A 22,437-nucleotide genomic window follows, 5' to 3' on the forward strand; every position below is an offset into this window, starting at 1 on the left:
GCGGCCAGCTCGCATGCGTCGTGCTCCTCGGCTCTATGCTCCCCGAGATCATACCTGCGCGGCCTGCCCGCCTGCATCATGCTCCTCGGCCACATGATGCCCGAGACCACACCTGCGCGGCCTGCCCGCCTGCGTCATGCTCCTCGGTCGCATGATGCCCGAGACCACACCTGCGCGGCCTGCATCGTGCTCCTCGGCCCCATGCTCCCCGAGACACACCTGCGCAGCTCGCTCGCCTGCGTCGTGCTCCTCGGCTCCATGCTCCCCGAGACACACCTGCGCGGCCAGCCCGCTTGGGTCGTGCTCCTCGGCTCTATGCTCCCCGAGATCACACCTGCGCGGCCTGCGTCGTGTTCCTCGGCTCCTCAGCCCCATGCTTCCCGAGATCACGTCTGCGCGGCCAGCCCGCCTGCGTCGTGCTCCTCGGCTCCATGCTCCCCGAGACCACACCTGCGCGGCCAGCCCGCCTGCGTCGTGCTCCTCGGCTCCTTGGTCCCATGCTTCCTGAGATCACACCTGCGCGGTTAACCCGCCTGTGTCGTGCTCCTCGGCTCTATGCTCCCCGAGATCACACCTGCGCAGTCAGCCCACCTGCGTCGTGCTCCTCGGTCCCATGCTTCCCGAGATCACACTTGCATGGCTAACCCGCCTGCGTCGTGCTCCTCGGCTCCTCAGCTTCATGTCCCCGAGACACACCAGCGCGTCCAGCCCATCTGAAAGCTAAAGCCATGCCTCGGACTCCCGTTACAACGATCGACGCATAGCTTCTTTTCGGGGGGAATATGATGAGGATAGTAATTATGATAAGACTCGGCTGACGTCAGCTGACGCCTCATGCCTCGATCGACGCGACTGCACTCGGTCAACCGAACCGAAACACCGGTCGAGGCGCACTAACGCCTACCCAGGCTCGGTTCTTCACGCCACGCCAACGCCCATGTCAGACGCTATCAGCCTGCCTCCTACAGGCGGGCACATCAAACAACAGTAAGCTTCCCTATAAATACCCTTTCGTTCATCAGAGAGAAGGGAGAGGGGGACAGAGACACTAAAAATATTTCTTCTCTTGAAATCCCCTCCACAATCATCTAACTTGATCGTCGGAGGGGTTGGGCTGAGCACCCCGACCCAACCTTTGTGCAGGTGCGAAGCCGAAGGTCCCCGTCGGACGCGCAGGTGAGGAGTTCCTACCCTGAGGAGACGGCCATCGAGGAACACCCAGGGAGATCTCCGTCGTCCGGATCCGAACCGAACCACGTCGGTCCCGAGGCCACGACTCAAAGTTGTTTCCCACAGCATCAGTGGAAGTCAAATATAAGTGGGTATAAGTCGAGCGTACGAATGGTGGCTCCACGTATGTGGCAGCGAGAAAGACGACACCACCTCTCTGAGTATGAGCTGCTCTTGGAGCCATTAGCCGGATCATCGGTCTTCCCTGCTGCTTCAACCTGGTGGATTAGGCGAACGACGAGCCCGTTCCTTCAGCTCAGCCCGAACTACATCGTTACCATCGAAATCCCCTCCGAAGGAAGGGTTTTGCTCTAACAACGTCGACAGATCCAGAAGAAACTGGTGAGATTGTAGTCCTTTATGCATTCAGTTCCTTTGTGCCGTCGCAATTCTTTCAGAAACCTCCAGATCTCATTTTTACCTCTTTAGCAGTATGATTTGTTTCGGTGATCTGGAAAATACCTCTTTTTCTATCTGTTTTTGGCTTCCTGAATGAGATCTTTGACTAGTATAGAGTGATTAGATTTTGCTCTTATCTATTTGAGTTAAGGTTTAGATTGCGAACCAGTAGGCTTCCCCTTTGTTCGAAATCCATGTTTGTTTTCCTTGATGTGAATGCGTCTGATCGTTGAAAGGCTTCTGAGGGATTCCCATTTCCTTCTAATGATGCTTGCTTTGATTTCCTGATGCCAAGTGAATAGGATTATTAACATATTCTTCGCTAATCTTCATGATGCCAGCGATGTCGAGTCGATTGCACAACTCAAGCAACCAATTTTACAGGGCTCAGAAATGGCGTGCAGTGGCCCTTGCATCACTAACCCTAATTGCTGTCACCTGCATTCTGATCAACAGAGAAAAACCAAACCCTTCATCTGATCTTTTGAAGCACAAAAATGCCGGCTTTCAGTCTTCTGTCCGATTCAGGCCATCTTTGGAGCTCATGAATGGCACCGATGTCATTTGGCAAATCCCCGATTCGCCCAAGGCCGCTCTTTTCATTGCTCATGGTTGCGGTGTCCGAGCTTCCAACTTCTGGGACAAGTACCCAGGCTGCCCAAACTGCACTGGGTTGCCCGAAGAGAGGATCTTTGTGCTTCGTGCTCTGGAACGAAAATTTGCTGTCCTAACCATATCTAGTTTGGGTAGATGCTGGTCGTTTGAGGAAACGGAAGCCATCAAGTGGATCATCAAATGGTGGATCGAAAAGAATAAGCTTGGGAAGCTTCCCATCATGGCCATGGGGGCTTCATCTGGTGGGTATTTTGTTTCTGCGCTTGCTGCTGAGATGAGATTCAGAAGCCTCTCAATTATGATTGCAGAAGGAGTATTTGCATCTGCTGGTGTGCCAAAGGACTACCCACCCACACTTTTTGTTCACATGCCTAAGGACCGTAATACAATGAAAAAGATACAAAAGAACATGAAAACTTTGAGACAGAATGGCGTTCTTGTCAAGGAGATTAGGTGTATGCAGTTTCCTTTGTCTCCAGACTTGTTCTCCAACAGGATTCCAGGGATAAACCAGACATTGTCTGTCAAAATGTATCATCTTTTTTCTGAGAAAGGATTTATTGATGAAAATGGGTTTATGAATACTGACGGGCGACAAACTCAGTGGAAGGAAGCTCTTATTCAAAGGAACATTATCCCAGAAAACTATGAATTGCTTAATCACATTGGGGAGGAATTGAACCTTGCATTTGCTTTGCATGAAATGACCAGTTTTGAGACAGATGGTATTCTTGACTGGTTTGAGTCTAATATGAGCTGATCAATGAATCTTGTGGCTCAATGAATCTTGTGGCTGATCAATGAATCTTGTGGCTCATTCTTTTATGAGCTGATCAATGATATATGAGCTCTTATTTACAGACAGAAAACTATAATATGAGCTGATCAATGAATCTTGTGGCTCATTCTTTTTAAAGAAACGTTCAAAATAGTTAGGCTCTATCGGGACTTGTTATATATTGCTCTGAAGATTATCTCAAGAGGCTCTCATGAAGCCAACAGCGAAAACTGTAACAAGGGAGATCATTTCCAAAAGCAAAATACATACATTGGCAGAAGATTGAAACTCCTTCAAACCAAACTGTTCTGAGAACAGTTGTTGTTGACCATATTAGGTATTCCTCGATTAGAAGGGTCTATATGTCTTTCTGGATGTGCTTGTTTCACTGTTTGTGCTCAATCTTTGTTGTGTTAAACGAAACTATACTGGATGTGCTAACACAAAGTTAGAAAGCCCCCTTGAGTGTTATAACTTGCAAAAAGTACTTTGCTAGAATTTGTTTAACTAATGTTGCAGTTTGAGTTCATCAAGCATGGAAGAAAATTAGATTAATTTTGGCAGTCTATACAATGCATTCATAACAAATGAAAACTTATGGTTTTTTTTTTCTTCTTCCTTTTCTGTACATAGGATCTATCATCCGGTTTAAAGCTGGCATTTACCTAGTTGTAAGCATGTCTAGGTCAAAGAGAGGGATACTTGGTATTATCAAGCATGATACTGAATTTAAATAATTAGATTCATGTTTGAACCAAAATTTTCCTCATTATACGTTTATCTGCCTAATAGATGAATCTCATACTGTTTAGTTGAGATTTAAGACTCAAATCATCAATATTTTTTCTTGTTGTATACTACATGGTTTTAGACAAGCTATCTGTTATCCAAGCAAAGTTTTAATTACTTCAATCTGTTGAGTATGCAAACATACCACAAAGGTAAAACAATTAATAATAGCCAGAGGATGATTTGCCAACTAATGCATAAACATGATTTTCTGTATTTTTGGGATCTGCACTCTTGAATCTTTGCTTATATTTGGAAACCCCAAGGAAAACCGAGACATATGTGAAGGATTGTGAAGCCCGAGTCTTGACTGCCATTTAGTTACTATCATAGCATGTTTCAACACTTTTTGTCAGTTCATTTGTCATTGTGTATGTAATCGTAGGCTTTTGTGTGCCTTGAAAGTTATTTCTATTTATCACAAAGCCGAAATGACACTCAGTCATTCCTAGTGATAAGTTTCTTGTAGGAAATGGGTGTTTTGCTCGAATCCTCATCGCCGACGTCCTCCTCATCATCCGTTGAATTATTTTGTCTGACTTTTTACAAATGTTCGTGTGCCGAGCTTGGTGAATCTGCTTGGTGGTGCCTTTTGGCGTAAGTTGATTCAATTCTCATGCATGATTTGCTTTGTTAGATCGATACATATCGTCCTCGTGTTCTATGCTCTTTCCTTATCTGAGTAATATTGTTGATTCTTCTCACAATAAATGAAGATTTTGTGTTTATCCCATCATAGATTCATAGCTTTCTCAACCTGCATAGCTTTTCTTGGCTTAAATGGTTGATTATATCAATTATAACGTGTGCTCTAGTAGGAAAACTTAGCGCGGGTGATGAGGTCTTCTTCTGATGCTTCCCAAAGGCCCATTGGTCTTAGACTTTTGGGCTTTGGGCTCAATGAGTATATTGGGATGACAGCCTTTACTTTTATCTGGTCACCAATAATTGTGATCCATCATTCAAAGGATTTCAATGATTAATAAGCCATGGGTAGACAAATTGTTTTTTGGATTTTTTTAATATTTTATTTTCATTAATTCCTAGTCAGTGTCCCTTATTCATTTATTTTTGTAGAGCATTTTTTTTATTTAAAGATGACATTGCTCATGGCCTTCGCCACATTGGTTGTTGCTATTATTCCTTGCCTCTGTCCCTTGTTTGTTGTTGTCGTCATGCTCTCATCCATTGCCTCCGCCCTCACTCCGTCGTCTTTGTTCCTCGTTCATCGATATTGTTGCGGTGGCTAAGATGGGCGATCTCTCGAGAGGGTGATTGGGCTTATGTGAGTTAGTTGCAACTTGGGCTTGTCTAAGCCAGTCGTGGCCTGAGCTTGTGTGAGCTAATTGTGGTGAAGTCATGGCCTAGGCCTATGCGAACTAGCCTCAAAGTTGTCATCATCCTTGACCTCTACTCATCTTCGACACCTCCTACTCTTCTACATATCTTTCTCAAGTTCCGATCATAAGTGCTCCATCATCACCCTAACTCAAGTTCCGATCATAAGTTCTCCACCATCACCTTATGAAATGTTGTTGTCATTGATATAAGGAAATCAAAGATGATCATGCCCCCATACGTCTATGAAACCCTCCTTTCTCACGATGGTAACAACAGAGGAGAGGTGAGGACTTGGCGAACAAGAGTGAGGGGAAGGAGGTCACTAAGGGTCTTGTTTTGCCCCATCGCCCTCGTCGTTGACTTTGGCGACTTTGGCGAAGGGGTGGTAGCGAAGGTTGAGTCAAACCTGGACACATTGATAGGTTGTTAGTGAACGATGATAGAGGAAGAGGCAAGAGAGGCGATGGGGAAGAAGGATAGTGGAAAAGGGGTGGGGAGATGAGGATGACGAGGCGATGAGGGGTGGAGACGAGAAGTAATATTGTCTTGTAGGAAAAAATATTTTACAAGAATAAATAAAAAGGGCATTAATTGAGAATTTATGAAAATAAAAGATTTTTTTAAAAAATTACCCATTGTTTTTTTAAAATTAACTATTTAATCCATCAAATCAAACCAAAGTATTGAATGTGAAATGCTTAAACTTAATGCATTCAATTGCATGGCGCACTTGGTAGGCATTTTACGCAAATCGATATATATATATATATATATATATATATATATATATATATATATATATATATATATATATATATATATATATATATATATATATATATATATATATATAAGAATTAAGTGATACTATTCAGCATCTCATTCATCCTTTTGAAATTAAATCTCAATTCCATCCCCTTTTGCATCATAATTGATCAAATCGGATTGAAATTTCCATCCTTGTCATCCATAAAGAGGTAGAGAGAAGGATTACCAAGCCACTTCTCTGACCGAGACTCTTCCTTCCTCCTCTAAAATTCTCCTTGCGTTGCTTGACTTTTCTTTTGTCCTCACGCCATAAACGGGCCCCACCGCAGCACCGCCAAAGAATAATAAGGTCAACTCGTTTTGTATCGAGCCACCATTACAAATTTATATTTGCAATTGACACCCTCATTTATTCATCGTACCTCCATAATTAATTTATATATACACACTTGAAATCCAAAATAATATGCATTGATAGATCTTGATTTATACCATATTCTCATCATAGGAGTCTCTCGAAGAAATTATATATGTATTACATATATCTCTTTTTGTTTTTGCATTAATAGATGCTGATTAGTTTATCTTAGTGGGCTTTCTGCGTAAAAGTTCTATGGAAATGTGGACGGCGATGTGAAAACGTTCCTTTGAAGGGCTTATTCGCGAAAACATAAATTAACGGCAAAACGACTGTGATGGCGTCCGTTTCGTACGATATCGCCACCTCCTCCTCCTCTCTCTCTCTCTCTCCGTCTTCCCGCGTTTGGCTTCTGTGGTGGCGGCGGCGGCGGCGGCGGAAGGGCGGCCGCTTGTAAGCACCGTGTGAGGGAACTCTCCATAGGCGGATGCGTGCCGTTGGACGTTTGGCTTCCTCTTTGGAGGTTGTCTAGTACTTTCCCTTTGTGATTTTTTCTCGTCGGCTTCGCCTTCCATAGTTTTCCCCCTTCCGTTGGGATATTGACAGCCGGAGGCCACGGTAAAGGGGCCTTTTTTTATGATCATTTCGTTGATTATCCGTGGGTTCTTTTGCGAAAGGAACGATTTTGAGGTTTTCGGCTCTGTTAATCGAATGACTTCTTTGTGTTATTATACCTCTTTTTCCCTGTCACTGATGCTGAAAAGGAAACTTTTTTTATCCTTTTTGGTGTAGATTTGACGACGAAAATGAGCGATTTTTTTCTTTTATATGTCTATGATAAGATGATGATGACCACGACGGCGTGTTTGCTTCTGATCATGGCGTAGGACCTCTTCTTTTCTTTTTCCTTAAAAAATTGGTTCTTTGAATTGCTTGCTTCCTTTCTTTATAGGTTTTCCGAAAGGTGTATGAGAGGTTGGGATCGCATCTTCTCCTGCCAGTGGAGCTCTGATTTCGTTTAGTTGTGGAAGGATTCATCTGGTGCAGGGCATCGTCGAAGTCTTCGCTTTTCGAGTTCTTCAATCGGATTGGTTGATGTCAGGTTTTGATGTGGAACAAACTGGAGATCCGAAAGCGTTTCCGTAGCTGCTTTGGATATGATTCCTGCGGTTTCCTGCCGAAATTTGATTCATTAGGTGTGTTAATTGGTCGACAGTAATGGAGGAAGAGGGAAGCTCTTGGGTGAGGAGGGCAAAGTTTTCTCATACGGTTTACCACAGGTTAGATTCTTCAAAGCTCCCCTCGATCCCATTGCTTGTCAGATCCGAAAGTAATCTGGAATTGAAGCCGAAAAGGACTGTAGAAGCATCAAAATTGGCATCAATTTCATTGCCAGTCAATCGAGATGCAGGACCAAAGGAAACAGGCACAATTTCTCATTCTACTACTTTGCCATCATTACAATTGCTAGAGGATAGCCATCATGGATCAGAAGCAGGCAAGCCAAGCTCGAAAAGTCCTGCTTCTGTGAACTCTGATCAACAACCAAGGGCAAATGCGATGAATTCAATGCGAGAATCTTTAATTTCTCCTAAGATGGGCAATAAGCATCCCAATCTGAAGTTCAAGACGTTGAGGAATTTAGAGTTCTCTGACTTCTCATTTCCTGTTGATCGAGAATCTAAGGTGAGCCCAGAGACTCTGAGTTCGGGATCTTCTACCTTCACTTTTCAGCGAGATGTAGATCGAAGGCTGAGTGCGAGGGGCTCGATTTCTGGCACAACTTCTGTATCTAGGACTTCAGTTAAGGCTCAACTAGATTCTGATTCTCAGAAGTCTGGTCATTTTTCTTATAGGAATGGGCAGAATTATAAACTGAAACAGAGATCAATTTCTCCTCTTCCGACAACCACCCTTTCAGATGTCTTTAAGGAAGCTAGGGCTAATGAGAGGAGGTTCTCAACTCCACCACCTAGGAGGAGAGGATCAGACAAGGGTGTCTTTGGCAAGTTATTCTCGAGAGAAGTGCGAGATCATCATGTGCCTCGTTACTTACCACCTCCTGAGACAAATCCTCTAAATCACTTCTCTTTAGTGAAAGCATCAGATAAGCATAAGAGTCAGAAGGAGGCTTTATGGACGAGTTATTTTGAACATGGTGAGGGGAAGGTAAATGCTGTGGATACTCTACATGAATGGATGGTTGATCTTTCCCAGTTGTACCTTGGGCTTAGGTTTGCTTCTGGAGCTCATAGTAAGCTACATCATGGTATCTATAAAGATCGGCCAGTCGCAGTAAAGATCATTACACAACCAGATGATGACGAAAACGGCCTGATGGCTGCTCGGTTAGAGAAACAATTTACTAGGGAAGTCACCCTTCTCTCTCATCTCTATCACCGGAATGTAATAAAGGTACTCGGATTATCTCTGTGCCTCTATTATAGTTTCTTCGTCAGCGAGTTATGCCTCCAGATTGATTTGAAAACAATTTATCTTGCTTTGGATGCATCAGTTGTATGCTGAACTAAAATGATTTCTGGATTTTGCACTAGGAAAATATGCATTAAAATAAATGTATATTAAAAAAACAAATATCGATGTTCTTCTTATACGTGACTTCTGCAAACTCTTAATTTTACCGGATCTGTTTTCTGGCCAAATTTCTCGCAAGTGATTTGTTATATCTGTTTCCATGGGATACCATGTATGGATCTTACCGTATAAACCTAGGACACTCTTTTGTGGGGCTCAACTTACACTTTTGGAGTTCTTTCCTTTCTACATTTTTCATATTCTATACACTTTTACATTCTCATTCTAGCAAACATTATCAGAGCTTTCCTAATATTACTTGCATTTTTTATGAAGAATAGAAGTAAATTCTTGTTTTAAGGCTACTTGCTGGCTTTACAGAAAGAGTACCGAATATATCTTGCATAGTTTGTAAAGTCTTTGATAGCAGATATTTTATGAAAACCAATGTCCAACCTCTGGAAGATATTTTGATTGCATGACAGAAGAAGGTATTGTATGATTATAGCAATGACTTTAATTGTATTAATTATGACAGGTTTTTCCTTGTTCCCTTGACTTCTGCTAGGTTGGCAATGCTGACGATATCATTTCCTTTTGAATTGTCACAATGTTATTCAGTTGTAATTGTGATAGTCCACCTTCCTAATGATATATTTACTTTGATGCAGCTGATAGCAGCATGTAAAGAACCGTCCGTCTTTTGCATAATCACTGAATATCTTTCAGGAGGGTCCTTGAGAGCATTCTTACACAAACTCGAACACAAATCCCTTCCTCTTGAGAAACTTATTGCATTTGCACTAGATATTGCACGAGGAATGGAGTACATTCATTCACAAGGTGTCATTCACCGAGACTTGAAACCTGAGAACATTCTCTTCGATCAAGACTTTTGTGTAAAAATTGTCGATTTTGGAATAGCTTGCGAGGAGGCATATTTTGATGCTTTAGCAGAGGATCCTGGGACTTTTCGTTGGATGGCACCTGAAATGATCAAACACAAGCCTTATGGCCACAAAGTTGACGTCTACAGTTTTGGGCTAGTCCTCTGGGAGATGGCAACGGGAAGGATCCCTTATGAGGAGATGACACCTATTCAGGCAGCTTTCGCAGTGGTTAATAAGGTGCTTTCCTCTTTCTTTTTTCAATTTCATTATCTTATCTTTTGCACATTGTGTCGTGAAGCTAGCACAAACCATTTATTTCTCGTAACACATGATTACTATGTAATGATCGACAGCTTAGTTCCCTAGATCAATTTTTCATTTCACCCTTCAGCTTTCATTTAGTTTGTCTTTTGAGATACAAGTGCAGATTCTTAACGTGGTACAATTTATCTCTCAACCATGTACTTAATTTTGTCAGGATTTGGGTATAGGAATCACTAGACTAGTCAATGGGGTTAAGTTGATGTTTGTGGCTTCTCGCTTTTCTTTTGACAAATTGTTTTCATCTCCTTTATAACTGTTTATGCTTCTTTGATTCATTCTCTTTCTTAACTAGCTATTTTGTACACCAGCAGTGTACCTGTATCTTGAATGTTGTTTCCTTTATAGTTTCTGGTTAAACTTATAGTTCCATCAGGGACACTGTTGTTGCCATGATTTATGCATTGTATTAAGTTAATTTCAGGAAACATTAGGTTCCTAACTCAATGTCTTTTCAAATTTGTCATAGGAAATATAGTAGCAAGCTAGTAGTTAATTACAGAAATTTGTACATTGCTAATGTGTTCAATCGGTACTTGTCAGAACTTGAGGCCTGTTGTTCCTCCTGAATGCCCGGATGCATTACGAGCCTTGATCGAGCAATGCTGGGCACTCCAACCAGACAAAAGACCTGACTTTTGGCAGATTGTGAAGGTATTAGAACAATTTGAATCTGCTCTCGCTCAAAATGGCACGCTCGACACTGTTGCAAACATGAATTGCCAAGATCACAAAAACCGGCTCCTCCATTGGATCCAAAAGCTCAAACCTACACATACCGATGGGTCAGGGCATCCAACACCCAAGCTTTTGACTTCCATGCCCAAACTTCTCTAGCTCTTGCTTTCTTATGCTTCAGATTTTGTTACTTCATCATGTAATTATCGCTTCAGCTTAGTGCTACACCTCGGAAGGGCAGAGAAACCACTCTTCTTTCCCTCTCTTCCTTTTGTCCATATACAAGCAAATCTACGGAAGTGATAATATAGGCAGATGGCTTATTATTGAAGAAGGGCATCCTCATCAATCTCTGCAATCATTTCCTGCTGTTCCGGTTGATGGTGCTCAACCTGTAAAATTATTTCCTGTTGATCAAACCCTGCTTACCTGCAGAAGTTGCTTGTTATCTTTCAAACTATTTTTTCAGAAGAAAGATGTTTGCAAACTCCTATGCTAACTCTCTGTATGTATACAGCTAGCAACCGAGATGTTTAGGGGGAATAAAAAATTAGTGTTCTTGACATTTGATTGGTTGGTTGTTTTTGCCATTTTGACTTGCCTGCATGAAGCACAATGTACTACAAATTCAATCTATTTTTGATTTCTCAAAGTTGATGCATCATATTCTTATACTGTTGACCATCAGCAACTTTGATGGGGAAGCTTTTCATGTAAAGCAAAGTAGAAACAGTGTCGAAGCCTGAGGAATGCATCTCTCTTTGCTGTTAGCTGACTCCTTAACGGACACTTAGAATTGAAGTCTGTGCTGTGAGGAGGCAACATATTTTTTATGTGGATAACATTTATTTGTCTTATCAAGTCCATGTAGACTTGATTGCATGATGTCCAAACATTAGACTAAGCTTTTGGATTGTTACTGAATAAATGAATGCCACCAGTTTGACTCTTTTCTCCTAATAATTAGAAGTTCTTACACCTATTGCCTACACTGCAGTGCAATGCAATGAGAGGTGTGCTTGTCGACAACTCCTATCTACGAGGATGTACAGCACAACTGGGTCAGACACCAATAGACTTGCATCAGCCATCTCCAACCATCCCCCCTTCTCTGAAATCTCAGCTTAGTTCTTACACCTGCTGCATGCAGGTCAACAGAACAAGGAACTCAATTTTCCATCACAGATTTCTTGTGTAGGACCCTATGACCGCGGACATCTATAGGGAGCATGTTACATTTAAACTGTGGATGTTAGCATCATAATTCGTCTGTCATCGAGAGATCATTCAGAGGTCGAGTGTTTTAGGATCGTCGATGTGAGTCCTTCACATCACGAGTGTCATCAATGAAGCGGCAGATTGAAGAGGATTCATAGGGTCAAACTGCAGCTAAAAAGAGGAACTTGGAATCTTAATGGATGAAAAGGTTCTTCCTTGGCTTATCTCTTTCAGAATGCCCATAGCTTTTGTCTCATCGTTTCTTTCAATCTCTTCTCAGTTACCGTGGAACATGGTGGAGAATTCTTACTGCCAGAGCTTGCATTTGAAGTCAACATCATGCAGCAGATTAACATGTTGAAATCACTGTGTGTCATTCACTACAGCTTGCCCTGCATCCAATATATCTGAAAGAATATGTTAGCTAGGATATCACAAACGAGATGGTGGTGAGTTGTCTTTGGAGGACCACTGTAGGAGTCTCGAATCTGATCATAAATTATGTTACAGGTAGAAGTAACAAGAACATCAAAGTCCACAAGTCATGATGAACAATATCTATAACCTCTAATCTAGAGGGAGATGTAGCCATGGCTGACAGAAGTTACCTACCTTGAGAGGGTAATGGGTAATGGAGACAAAGAGATGATAGAAAAGATGCTGAGTTTTAATGTAAAGAAAGCTATGTAGGTGATTTCCAGCCGAAACTGCTCTCTCTCTCTCTCTCTCTCTCTCTCTCTCTCTCTACTCCATACTCTATATTAAAACCCCCTCGCCATTTCCTCTCTCATGATGCATCTTCCTCCTGTTTCTCCCCTTCTATAAGAAGAGCTTGATTCCATGAACTCCCGTCCTCGACTGCTTGTTGTTGCTCACTTCGGAAACACTATAACAGCAATCAGGCCTCTTTCTTCTTTCACGTAGCAGATATTTCAGATCCTAATTGCCACTGTCTTCTCCGCCGACAAGCTTTCTTTGTCGGTCAAAAAAGATCAGAACTTTGTCATCGCCTTGGTCATGGAATAGATTTACCAGCAGCTTTCTCTGGCCGTCAATACGTCAGCTGAAGCCTTCCACATCTATATAGTTCTCCGATCCACCGAAAAGTAAGTTCAAATCCATCAACTAGATTACAGAAGCATCTATGTGATCTTTCTGCATTCTGTAGTACCTAATTCTGCATCCTTTTTTCAGATAAGCATTATCTATGGAAGATAAGCGCTTGAACTTTACACCAAAGTCTTCGACTTCGTTTGGCGTCAGCTACATCTTTGTGGGGCAGAGCACGGATCTCAAACAAAAAGATCGCTTTTTGACGCCAATGGCGCATCCTCCGAATCAATCCGAAGCCGAGAGCAGCGCCAATTCCATGTCTTCCAACTCCTCTCCGTCCTCACCTTCTTCATCCTCCCCTTCACCGGTTCTCCATCAGCAAGCGACGCGGATGTCGAAGGTGGACAAGAAGGTCGTCGAGGGGGCAGCGCAGGGGCTGCGCGACCAGTGCCGGCACCCGGTGTACCGTGGCGTGCGTATGCGGAACAGGGGCAAGTGGGTGTCGGAGATCCGGGAGCCCCGCAAGAAGTCGCGCATCTGGCTGGGGACGTTCACGACCCCGGAGATGGCGGCGCGCGCCCACGACGTGGCCGCGCTCAGCATCAAGGGTGCCGCCGCCATCCTCAACTTCCCGGAGCTCGCCACCTCCCTCCCCCGCCCCGCTTCCCTCTCACCCCGCGACATCCAGGCCGCCGCCGCCAAGGCCGCGGCGACGGAACCCGTCACATCTCTGCCGGCAGCCCCCGCGGCATCGCCCTCCGCCGACGACGAGCTGGGAGAGATCGTGGAGCTGCCGCGTCTCGGCGGGTGGTTCCTCGACTCGGACGATCCCGGCGCTGAGTTCGTCTACCACAACGACTCTCTCGACTCGTTGCCGTGTCCGGGGATCGATTTCTACGACTCGGCGTCCGATCCGATGTGGGAATGGTCGGATGCTTTGGTTCCTTCCAGCTTCGACCCTCGTTTATGGGACTGTTGATCTCTCTCTCTCTCTCTCCGTCCCTCCTCTTTGTTGTTGCCCTTCTGTTTTTGTCGCCGGGGCTGAAGGACTTCGTCTTCTCTGAGGCCATTCTTGGCCATCTCTCTCTCTCTCTCTCTCTCTCTCTCTCTCTCTCTCTCTCTCGCTTCTGTGTGTGTTATCTTCATGGCTGTTCCCATAAGCTTTCGCACTGGATCAAGTGGAATTACACAGTACCTCATCCAAGCAAATCAACTGTACAGTAGTGTTCTGAACAAGTAAAGAAGACTCAAACTAGTCACTTGGTTTCGTGCATGCAATCAATCATCTTGTGCCATGTTCGTCTCACTGGATGTTCTTTGTTCCCTTCGGCTCTAAACCCATAGCTTAACCTCTTCCTTGGTTACCTATGCTCGAGGACTGTCCCTCTTGCTTCAGTGGCCATGCTGGTACCGCCGCTCTCCTTAGGTTTGACTCACTGTTGTGCTGGCCGCTTCTGTGCCATACAAAGTTCACAACCCCTCTCTCTCTATCTCCGTTCATAGATTAGCCAATGGTTCGTCTAAGATATGCATGATATAGTTTGTCTGGTCCAGCAGATGTAATCCATTCTTTATGAATGTGACAATGACACCCATAGCCTCCAATCTCTCTCGGACGGAGCCATTATTCTCGGCTCACTCACCATTGCACGCACCGAGTGCCATCGACCCTTCAACATTTCAACGCCCCCAACGACGTTGAGACTGCCAGCACAGATTTCTCTTGAATACGCCGTCAGCGTAGCACAACATCACAGCCACCCGCACATGCGTTTCCACCTCGTCGAGTTCGTATGCACATGAAATGACCATATTGACCCCACAGAGCTTTTGATGGGCCCACGAGATGTTGAGGGCGTAAATGTCATTATGTGCACGCTTCGAGTGACAATAGAGGTCATCTCGTGGTGGCTCTGTCGCCAGTGGTCCGAAAAATGTACCTTATCTCGCGAAAACTGCATCATCTCGCGGTCTATAATGCACGTAAAAAGCTAAAGAAATTACCACGTGCCGTTTTGACTTGAACAAGTGCAACTACCCACGCCTCGTTTACCCGTCCATCTACCCGACAGAGACCGGTGGGGGCCCACAAATCGCTTTTTTCGATAATTATTTTTTTTAGCGAAAACAACAGCGGAAGAGGAAGTGTTGCCATCAGATCCTTGAAAGCACTCTACCCCTTAGATCTCTATTATGTATTTATTTATTTATTTTATTATTAATATCAGTGTAATGATTTTATAATATATATTTTTTTTTCAAGAAATTCATTTTTTCCGATTGGTATTCCCTTTTTTTATCATATTCTCCGTCGACACAACACAACAGCAATTCCAGTCCTTTTTGGTGAACTAATCCTTAGGTTGATCCGATCAATCGATTTGAATATGTCGATAAGATAAATTAATTTAATTTTTTTAAAAATATCTTTAAATAGATTTATAATATTTTGATAGTTACATCAAAAATATAATAAATCTATTTAAAAATATTACAATTGATATTATAAATCTTACATGTGGGATTAGATCGATTCACCCATGGTTCGATCGACAGGGTGAAACCAACTCAAAAGTATGGCAAATAGAGGATATTTCAAGAATCATGATAAATAGAGGCTATGTTTTCTTCACACCAATATTAATATTGTGAAGTAGACCTACTGTTCTATTGGTTGATACCGGAGGTACATATGTTCCTCAGGGTGGCTATCCTGTAGCTACAACTATACTAATGAGTGATCAACTTTGTTACACGTTGCTCTTTGCCACAGTGTTAAATAGATGTGAATAAGGACTGCTATTGCACTGAGCAAACATAATGATCGTATCAGCTGTATATGTTTCATGATGTCCATTTTTGAGAAGCATGTCTACAGATAGAACATAAAACAATGGCCACTTTGGCCTTTTAGTCTCCCTACACTCGCATATTACAATGTTCCTTGCAAACATGGCACATCTGTTGTTTGTGGCAGCTTATGTACTGCAGACAACAGTTCCTCTCTTTACTTTGGTCTCCTTTCAATACCTTCACATAGTCGTATTACCAAAAAGCACTGTGGTTGCACAATGAAATTAGCACTAACCCGAGCCTTGATGGCCAGATGATAAATAGTGTTTGGAGCTGAAGATAGCTTGCGCTTTGGATCTGTGACCAAAACGTAACTCTTTTCCAGCTTGGTGTATGTATCATCATGTTGATGTCACAAATAGCTGGGAGTGAGAATGCTCAAATGCAACAAGGTTTCTGACGTTTCCGCTGTCACCAGCTTGAGAAAGAAGCAATTCCTAATACAAAGTGAGCGTCAAATCCAAGATAGAGACCATACTACCGATGCATACTGTGTGAGAAACACAGTTGCTGGTTGTTCATGTGCATGTTGTGCAGAAAACAGCTAGTAGCTGTTGTTCTCTTGTAAGGTGCAAGAGTACCCTGTGTTCCTGTCAAGTATCCTCCTGTCTACTTTCTCCAAATTAACATGCAAAATAACTTATATATATATATAATAATAATAATAGTAATAAGGGGGAAAATATCATTTGCTGAAGATATATATGCGGAAAAATATGTTGTTTCACTTTCATGGAATTGCATTTTAGGGGCTATAAAGATGCAAAACACTCTTTGAGACTTCTCAGCTTCGTGTGCTCTAAACTATTCAAATCTTTGTCTAACTTCATGTGAAAGATTGGTTAGGATGTCACGTCAAATAATTGATCATCTAGGAATAATTATTCTACAAAGAAAGAATGGCTAAAGATAATCAATCAGCAGCAAATATATACAGAGAGAGAGAGAGAGAGAGAGAGAGAGAGAGAGAGACTGTCGTGTCGAGTGTTGTAATGCTAAGTTGCATCCATGGCGAGCTAGACGGTGCAGAACTGACATGGCTTAAACAGTCGAACAACACACGGATGGGTATTAGGGATCACAAAAGTTGACATTTTCCAAGCGTGGATGCGATTGAGCTGATAATGTAGAATAGTATCCTGGAATTACATATCTTCTTCACATTGGTGACTCAGTCAAAGAGGCTTTTATTTTCTACGTACAGCTGCAGATGGTGTTGATTTGTAGTTGCTTGTCGCCCCCAACCTCAGTGAGAAACCGCGGTCCAAGGAAACACTCTTGGATTGGAGAGTGTGCGCAGCCATGCAAGCATGTGCTTAATTCCTATCCATCAACTTGGTTGGTGAAGCTTCATATCATTTGCACAAAGTGAGAGAGAGAGAGAGAGAGAGAGAGAGAGAGAGAGAGAGTCGTGCCTTCGCTGCCAGGGCATGAGTTTCTAAGCAAGGAAATAGTTGGGATCCGCTACCTCACTGCTGTATTGATTGGAAATACCAAATGTAATCTCCACAGATGATCAAATCAGGAGAGAGAGATATATACATTTTGTTAAAGAAAAGGATACAATAGTTGGAAAGAAATGTCCTAAAATTAGCTGTAAAGATTAGATTAGTGGTAGCTTTCCCACTACATCTAATCGTGGAACTGGTCCAAGCATGAAGATTAATGAGGAAAAACAATGATCTGAGGAAGTCAAAAAGAAAATGAAAATAATAAATGCCTTGGTCAAAGATGGTGCCAAATTCCAACAATTGTGAGATTGATGTGATTCATGAACAAACATCGTCTGGATTTCTTTTGTAGACTTCCTTTGTGGGGACAAAAGAAATAAAACATTTTTTTTCTCCACAAAAGAACTTCTCAGTATTGTTAATATGATCGATCTAATGAGATTCCAAGTAAGAATGTTAACATAGTGTTGTACATAAGCGAGAAAGAGAAAGGGGAAATGAGAAGTTTTCATAAAGGTTATAGAAACTCTCGCTTAAACTAAGGTCAAATGAACAAGCTATTATTGGCCTACTAAGATGTCCTAGATTTTGTCTAATACGATTCATTAAGTATCACAATAATGGAGAGAGAGAGAGAGAGAGAGAGAGAGAGAGATGCATAGAACCGAGTACTAATTCACAGTGCCAAAAGATAATTAAAATTGTGAAGGAAAGGATGTATGCTGAAGCATCAAATGTCGTGCTCGAGAGGGGATGTCGGCATTGCCACCACACTGCACATGTCATGGGTTGACTGGTAAGACGCTAATGGGACCCATTCATATGATCCTGCAACCATCTTGAGATTTGCCGCTGCAGACATCGCGTAAAAAAGAGATGGGGATGTATTTTATTTTTGATCCATTTTTATTTTAGATTTTGTTTGACAAAGTGGACTATTTTATTTTTGTTTCTTTTCCAAATGTGCATCTTCTTCAAACACCTCCAAATTCTTCCATCACCTTCTTTGCCTTGTGACTCAATTATAGTGCGTATGATGGCAGCACTCTCTTGGAAGATGACTGATACCGCTGTAGCGATTGCATAAACAAGGAGAAAAGAACCTTTACTTACCTAATAGGACAAACATTCTTTCAGACATATGAAATGGTGGTACAGATAGAGCTTTCTTTTAAGTCATGAGTATTTCTTTATGGAGGTCTTTGGCTACTGTGTGTGTTTAGTTGCATATTAAAATACTAGAAGGATCCAAATAGTAGATAAGGAAGGATATATGTATGCCAGCAACCAGTCCTTTAGATTCTCAAGCTTCGTCTGCAGAAGCTTGTATTGTAGAGAAATCTGGGTGATCCACTTGCCAAATTCACCCTAAAACAAAGAACTCCATGCATATTTTATCCTCGCCACCTTCCTCTATCTGTTATGTAGATTCCCAACAAAAATTATGTGCTTAGTTGCATGTCATCTACAGTGTTTCTGCATCATTCATCATGTCAGTCTGGAATCAGAAGATGTTGGGAATCCAAAGAACTCTAGCTGATAAAAGTTCAGCAACTGCAAGTTAGGTAATGCATACTTAAGGCTACTTTTTCTATGCTTTCAGAAATCAAGCAAATAAGAAAAGTCTTTGAAGAGCAATGACCAGTTCATGGGACAAACTTCTTTGCCATCGTTACTAGGCATGCACAATCAAATTCAGAAAGTCTAATGCAGTGGGATCCCAATCCTGACATATGCATCCTACATACATATGTGTTTAGGACGTGGGAGAGAGGAAAACATGTCTGAAAATAAAGGAATAGAGTACTTGTACACGTTTCTGCTACAGTGCTTGAAACCATTGTGAAGCTATGTATGACATCCAAACCGTCTTTATTAATGTAAAGACTTCAGCAAGATGGTATAGGATTTCTAGTTGACAATGCAAGTTGTGCTCACAATGCTCGCGACACTAAGCTATATGGCATGTGCCCCCTAGAAATTTACCATCTGGCCTCTTGGGCTATTCAAGTGGTCTACAAGCCAGAGATCATCTCTTTCATCCATTATATAATGCTTTCAGCAAAGATGCTCATACACCATATGGCTGTTCAAAGCCTTGCAGTTCTTGTTTTCTAATACTCCTAATTAGTTGCCATCCTATTAACCTCCTAAACATCTTTGACTGTAGCTCTGGAAACCTCACAGCCTAGATTCAGTCCACTTGTGGATGCAAAGAGCTATTAGATTTTAGTAATTCTTGCACCAATAAGTTCTCAGGGCATATGTATATTGACCCACACTTATAAATATGCCATCCTTTTCCAGTTCAATATATTGGTGTCCTACCCAGTGTTCTAGGGAATAGGGCATTGACTACAATTATTTCTCACTGGCTGAAGCTATCCAAACCAATATAAAATCATCAGCATAGCAGTTTTGTGGCCACCACCACTGCCCTTGGGATCCAGTGGAGAACAATGCTTGCTTAATAGATGTAGGTGCAAATGGGGTACCACAAAAGACCTCACCTCACCAATTAATGTGGAACTTATCCCTAATAACAACAACAGCAAGGATGAATAAGGTCCCATTTAAATGTTTGTCCACAATATCTTCACTATAAGTGGTATTGTGGACAAGGCACATGTGTATTATACTGCCATATGTTGAGCCATCAACAGATTAGCACAATGAATATAAGAAACTAAGACATTTATTCTGTGGGGTCTTCTTGAAAGCCCATTAAGATCAAAGCTCCAGAGAAAGCCCATTAAGATCATTACCCCACACAATTCCTGAAACACCAATAGGTTGTGTTGGATTAATGGTTTTTATACTGGATTGGTCTATGAGATGGATAGAGTTGTAAACTTTTTCTTTAATGGCTGCAACACAAGATTTGATCAATCCTTGTAAGACACAAACAAGCTTTAACATCTTTCATGCATCTCAAGGGAAAAAGGAGTACTTCCTTTGCATATGCACAAGTAGCTTCTGCTGCATGCATCATCAAGGGAATTATTCACCATGTTTAATTAGTAGTAAACATATGATCTACAAATAATACAGTATTCCCTTTCTCTAACCAACATTGGCATTTACACACTAGATGGTCATCTCATTATGAGATGAGTACAATCTAAGACAGTATCTATTTTGACTGCTGCTCCAAGAGTTAAGGAAGAGCATATATATGTGACGTGGTTAACTGCTAGCCCTAGATAGAAACTATAGCAAGATCAATCACCCCTCAAAGTCATTCTTCATGGAGGGGAAAAAAGTCTGCCACCTTAGCTGAAGAGTTACGGGTAGGAGTGACCTCCACTTCCTCAAACAACGTAGAGAAAGTGAGCCTCCGGGCCAACAAAACCCTGTTTAGGATCATGAATTGGCCATCCAACAAAACAACGGAGGCCATGCAGACCAACATGGACTCCTTCCTCTTTGTCTAACCTCATTTGAGTGCTGTGCAATCGTTCATCTCCTTGGTTATGGCTGGAATGCAGCTTGAGCTCCTTGTAATGCTGCTTTTCTTCGCGCTCTCCCTGTCTCTGGGGCTGCTCGACTGAGCTCTGGCTCTCGACGACTTCCTCAGGATCTCTCTCATGGCGTCGGCCTGGTACAGCACCGGATGCGTCCTCCCGATCCTGCTGAACCTCTCGCACATGCTCATGTGTGCCTCGAGGGCTTCCTGCTGCTTCCCGCCGTTCTTCGCCGTCTCCTCCTTCACGGCCTCCGAGCACAGGCCGCAGATCCACTTCCCCGAGAACTTCTCCCGGACACGGTGGATGTACTCGGGCGTGCATTCCTCCGACATGCCGCAGCACTCGCAGCTGGCGTCCTCCACCTCGGAGATGGGCGGAAGCGTAGCTTCCGCAGGTTCTTTGGTCAGCTGGAAGGAGAGGTCAGACACCGCCCTCTGGATGCCCTCCAGCGAGGGTCTCCGTGGTCGTTGTGGAGCGTCGAAGGTGTTCCTGGGGCAGAAAGCCATGAGCATCTCTCCATTGGGCGCCATGCCAAAGGGATTCCAAGACAGCAACAGGACCTAAAGAAGAGACACAGAGCTGGTTTAAGCTTCAAGAGTAAAGGTGTCGTGGGATCAGCTTCGGTTTCAGTACAAGCTAGTAACTCAAACTTACAGCCCTACTTATAGAAGACACTCAGCGCAAACCCTAAAGGCCGAAAACCTTAGATTTTTCGTGAGCTTTATAGGAAAGAAAGGGATATAAACGAGCATGTTGTCGGCAGATCAATTGGCTATGGATGCATGAACATATAGCTATATAACTTTCCTGTCATTTCTAGTTAACCTCATTCATCGGAAAGGAGTTAACCCAACCGATAAAGTTCAACTCAAATTGCGTGCAGCATTTTTTGCAGTTCACGTGATCATGGATGTGATTGTTTGTGAGGCATTCTATCAAACAATCTATAGAAGACTGCATGTACTGATGCAGATAATTGCATGGTAAACTTGTTGATGGAACTAGTCATTTGCAACTCGGTAATGATTACAGAAAGGTTGATGAAAACAATGATGCAAAAGGCTTCACGTGAGGATCCACAAGGGCCATGCATGCAAAGCCTGCATGATAGAATTACGTAGCTGGATATAGGTATGGGCGATGTGGTTCCCTCCCGGCCATGGACACATGAATGCCACAGGGATTCACGAGAACCCTGACTGGAGGGAGAAAGCAAGAGAAAGGATCAGACCAGTCACAAAAAGTTCGAGGAGATGAAGAGCTTTCCTACGGTGAACTTGGACTCCATGGTCTAAAAGGGTCAATGAATTTAAGAGCAGGTCCTCGTTACTTCAGGCAGCAGGTGTTTCTTTATGAAGCTATCACTTGAGATCTGAGGATTCTTTCTGATGTAAAAGCTCATATCCACAGAAAGAAATCACATGTCTGGTCTTGCTAAATCTTTTGCTTTAGTTGTTGTTCACGCAACCCTCATGTTGTGAAGTACCAAAGCTTCAACGATAGGTAGAAGGAGGATCTTCTGCTCTGATCAACCACACTTATATGTACTTGTTTGCTGCTCCATGGCTTGTGAAACACAAGAAAGAGTAGAGGCATACATGCTTTCAGAAAAGTTCATGCGGTAAACCTGTTTGATACGACGATATTTAAGACACAGACAGGTCTCTTTCTGATGCAAACTGCAGGTTGGGCT

The 22,437-nt window shown here is 42.7% G+C and overlaps 4 protein-coding genes across 7 annotated transcripts; 3 read left to right on the forward strand and 1 right to left on the reverse strand.

Annotated features, from left to right (window-relative positions):
• The first annotated feature begins 1,356 nt into the window (after positions 1-1,356).
• Positions 1,357-4,933, forward strand: LOC103975451 (uncharacterized). Of its 2 annotated transcripts, XR_010485126.1 has the most exons (3): positions 1,357-1,572; positions 1,971-3,359; positions 4,281-4,933. XR_010485126.1 is itself a non-coding variant. In XM_009390417.3 (2 exons), the coding sequence occupies exon 2, from the start codon at positions 1,973-1,975 to the stop codon at positions 3,002-3,004; it is 1,032 nt and encodes a 343-aa protein (XP_009388692.2). In that variant the 5' UTR covers positions 1,357-1,572; positions 1,971-1,972; the 3' UTR covers positions 3,005-3,529. The 2 variants fall into 2 exon arrangements, 1 of the variants encoding a protein (XP_009388692.2); XM_009390417.3 differs by lacking the exon at positions 4,281-4,933 and having other exon boundaries at positions 1,971-3,529.
• Positions 4,934-6,640: 1,707 nt separating this feature from the next.
• Positions 6,641-11,267, forward strand: LOC135586035 (serine/threonine/tyrosine-protein kinase HT1-like). Of its 3 annotated transcripts, none has more exons than XM_018822631.2 (4): positions 6,641-6,896; positions 7,231-8,693; positions 9,485-9,940; positions 10,568-11,267. In XM_018822631.2, exons 2-4 carry the CDS (start codon positions 7,497-7,499, stop codon positions 10,859-10,861), a joined length of 1,947 nt encoding a protein of 648 aa, XP_018678176.2. In that variant the 5' UTR covers positions 6,641-6,896; positions 7,231-7,496; the 3' UTR covers positions 10,862-11,267. The 3 variants fall into 3 exon arrangements, with proteins under 3 accessions (XP_018678176.2, XP_064955065.1, XP_064955076.1); XM_065098993.1 differs by having other exon boundaries at positions 6,641-6,801; XM_065099004.1 differs by lacking the exon at positions 6,641-6,896 and adding an exon at positions 7,061-7,161.
• Positions 11,268-12,365: 1,098 nt separating this feature from the next.
• On the forward strand, positions 12,366-14,254 carry LOC135607288 (ethylene-responsive transcription factor TINY-like). The gene is made up of 2 exons (XM_065099010.1): positions 12,366-13,026; positions 13,115-14,254. Exon 2 carries the CDS (start codon positions 13,128-13,130, stop codon positions 13,950-13,952), a length of 825 nt encoding a protein of 274 aa, XP_064955082.1. The 5' UTR covers positions 12,366-13,026; positions 13,115-13,127; the 3' UTR covers positions 13,953-14,254.
• Positions 14,255-20,345: 6,091 nt separating this feature from the next.
• Positions 20,346-21,491, reverse strand: LOC135613076 (uncharacterized). Its single transcript, XM_065110042.1, has 2 exons — positions 21,399-21,491; positions 20,346-21,304 (listed from the first exon to the last, which is right to left on the reverse strand). Exon 2 carries the CDS (start codon positions 21,272-21,274, stop codon positions 20,714-20,716), a length of 561 nt encoding a protein of 186 aa, XP_064966114.1. The 5' UTR covers positions 21,275-21,304; positions 21,399-21,491; the 3' UTR covers positions 20,346-20,713.
• Positions 21,492-22,437: the final 946 nt, after the last annotated feature.

The sequence above is a fragment of the Musa acuminata genome, chromosome BXJ1-2, assembly GCF_036884655.1.
Source record: "Musa acuminata AAA Group cultivar baxijiao chromosome BXJ1-2, Cavendish_Baxijiao_AAA, whole genome shotgun sequence".
Lineage (NCBI taxonomy): Eukaryota > Viridiplantae > Streptophyta > Magnoliopsida > Zingiberales > Musaceae > Musa > Musa acuminata.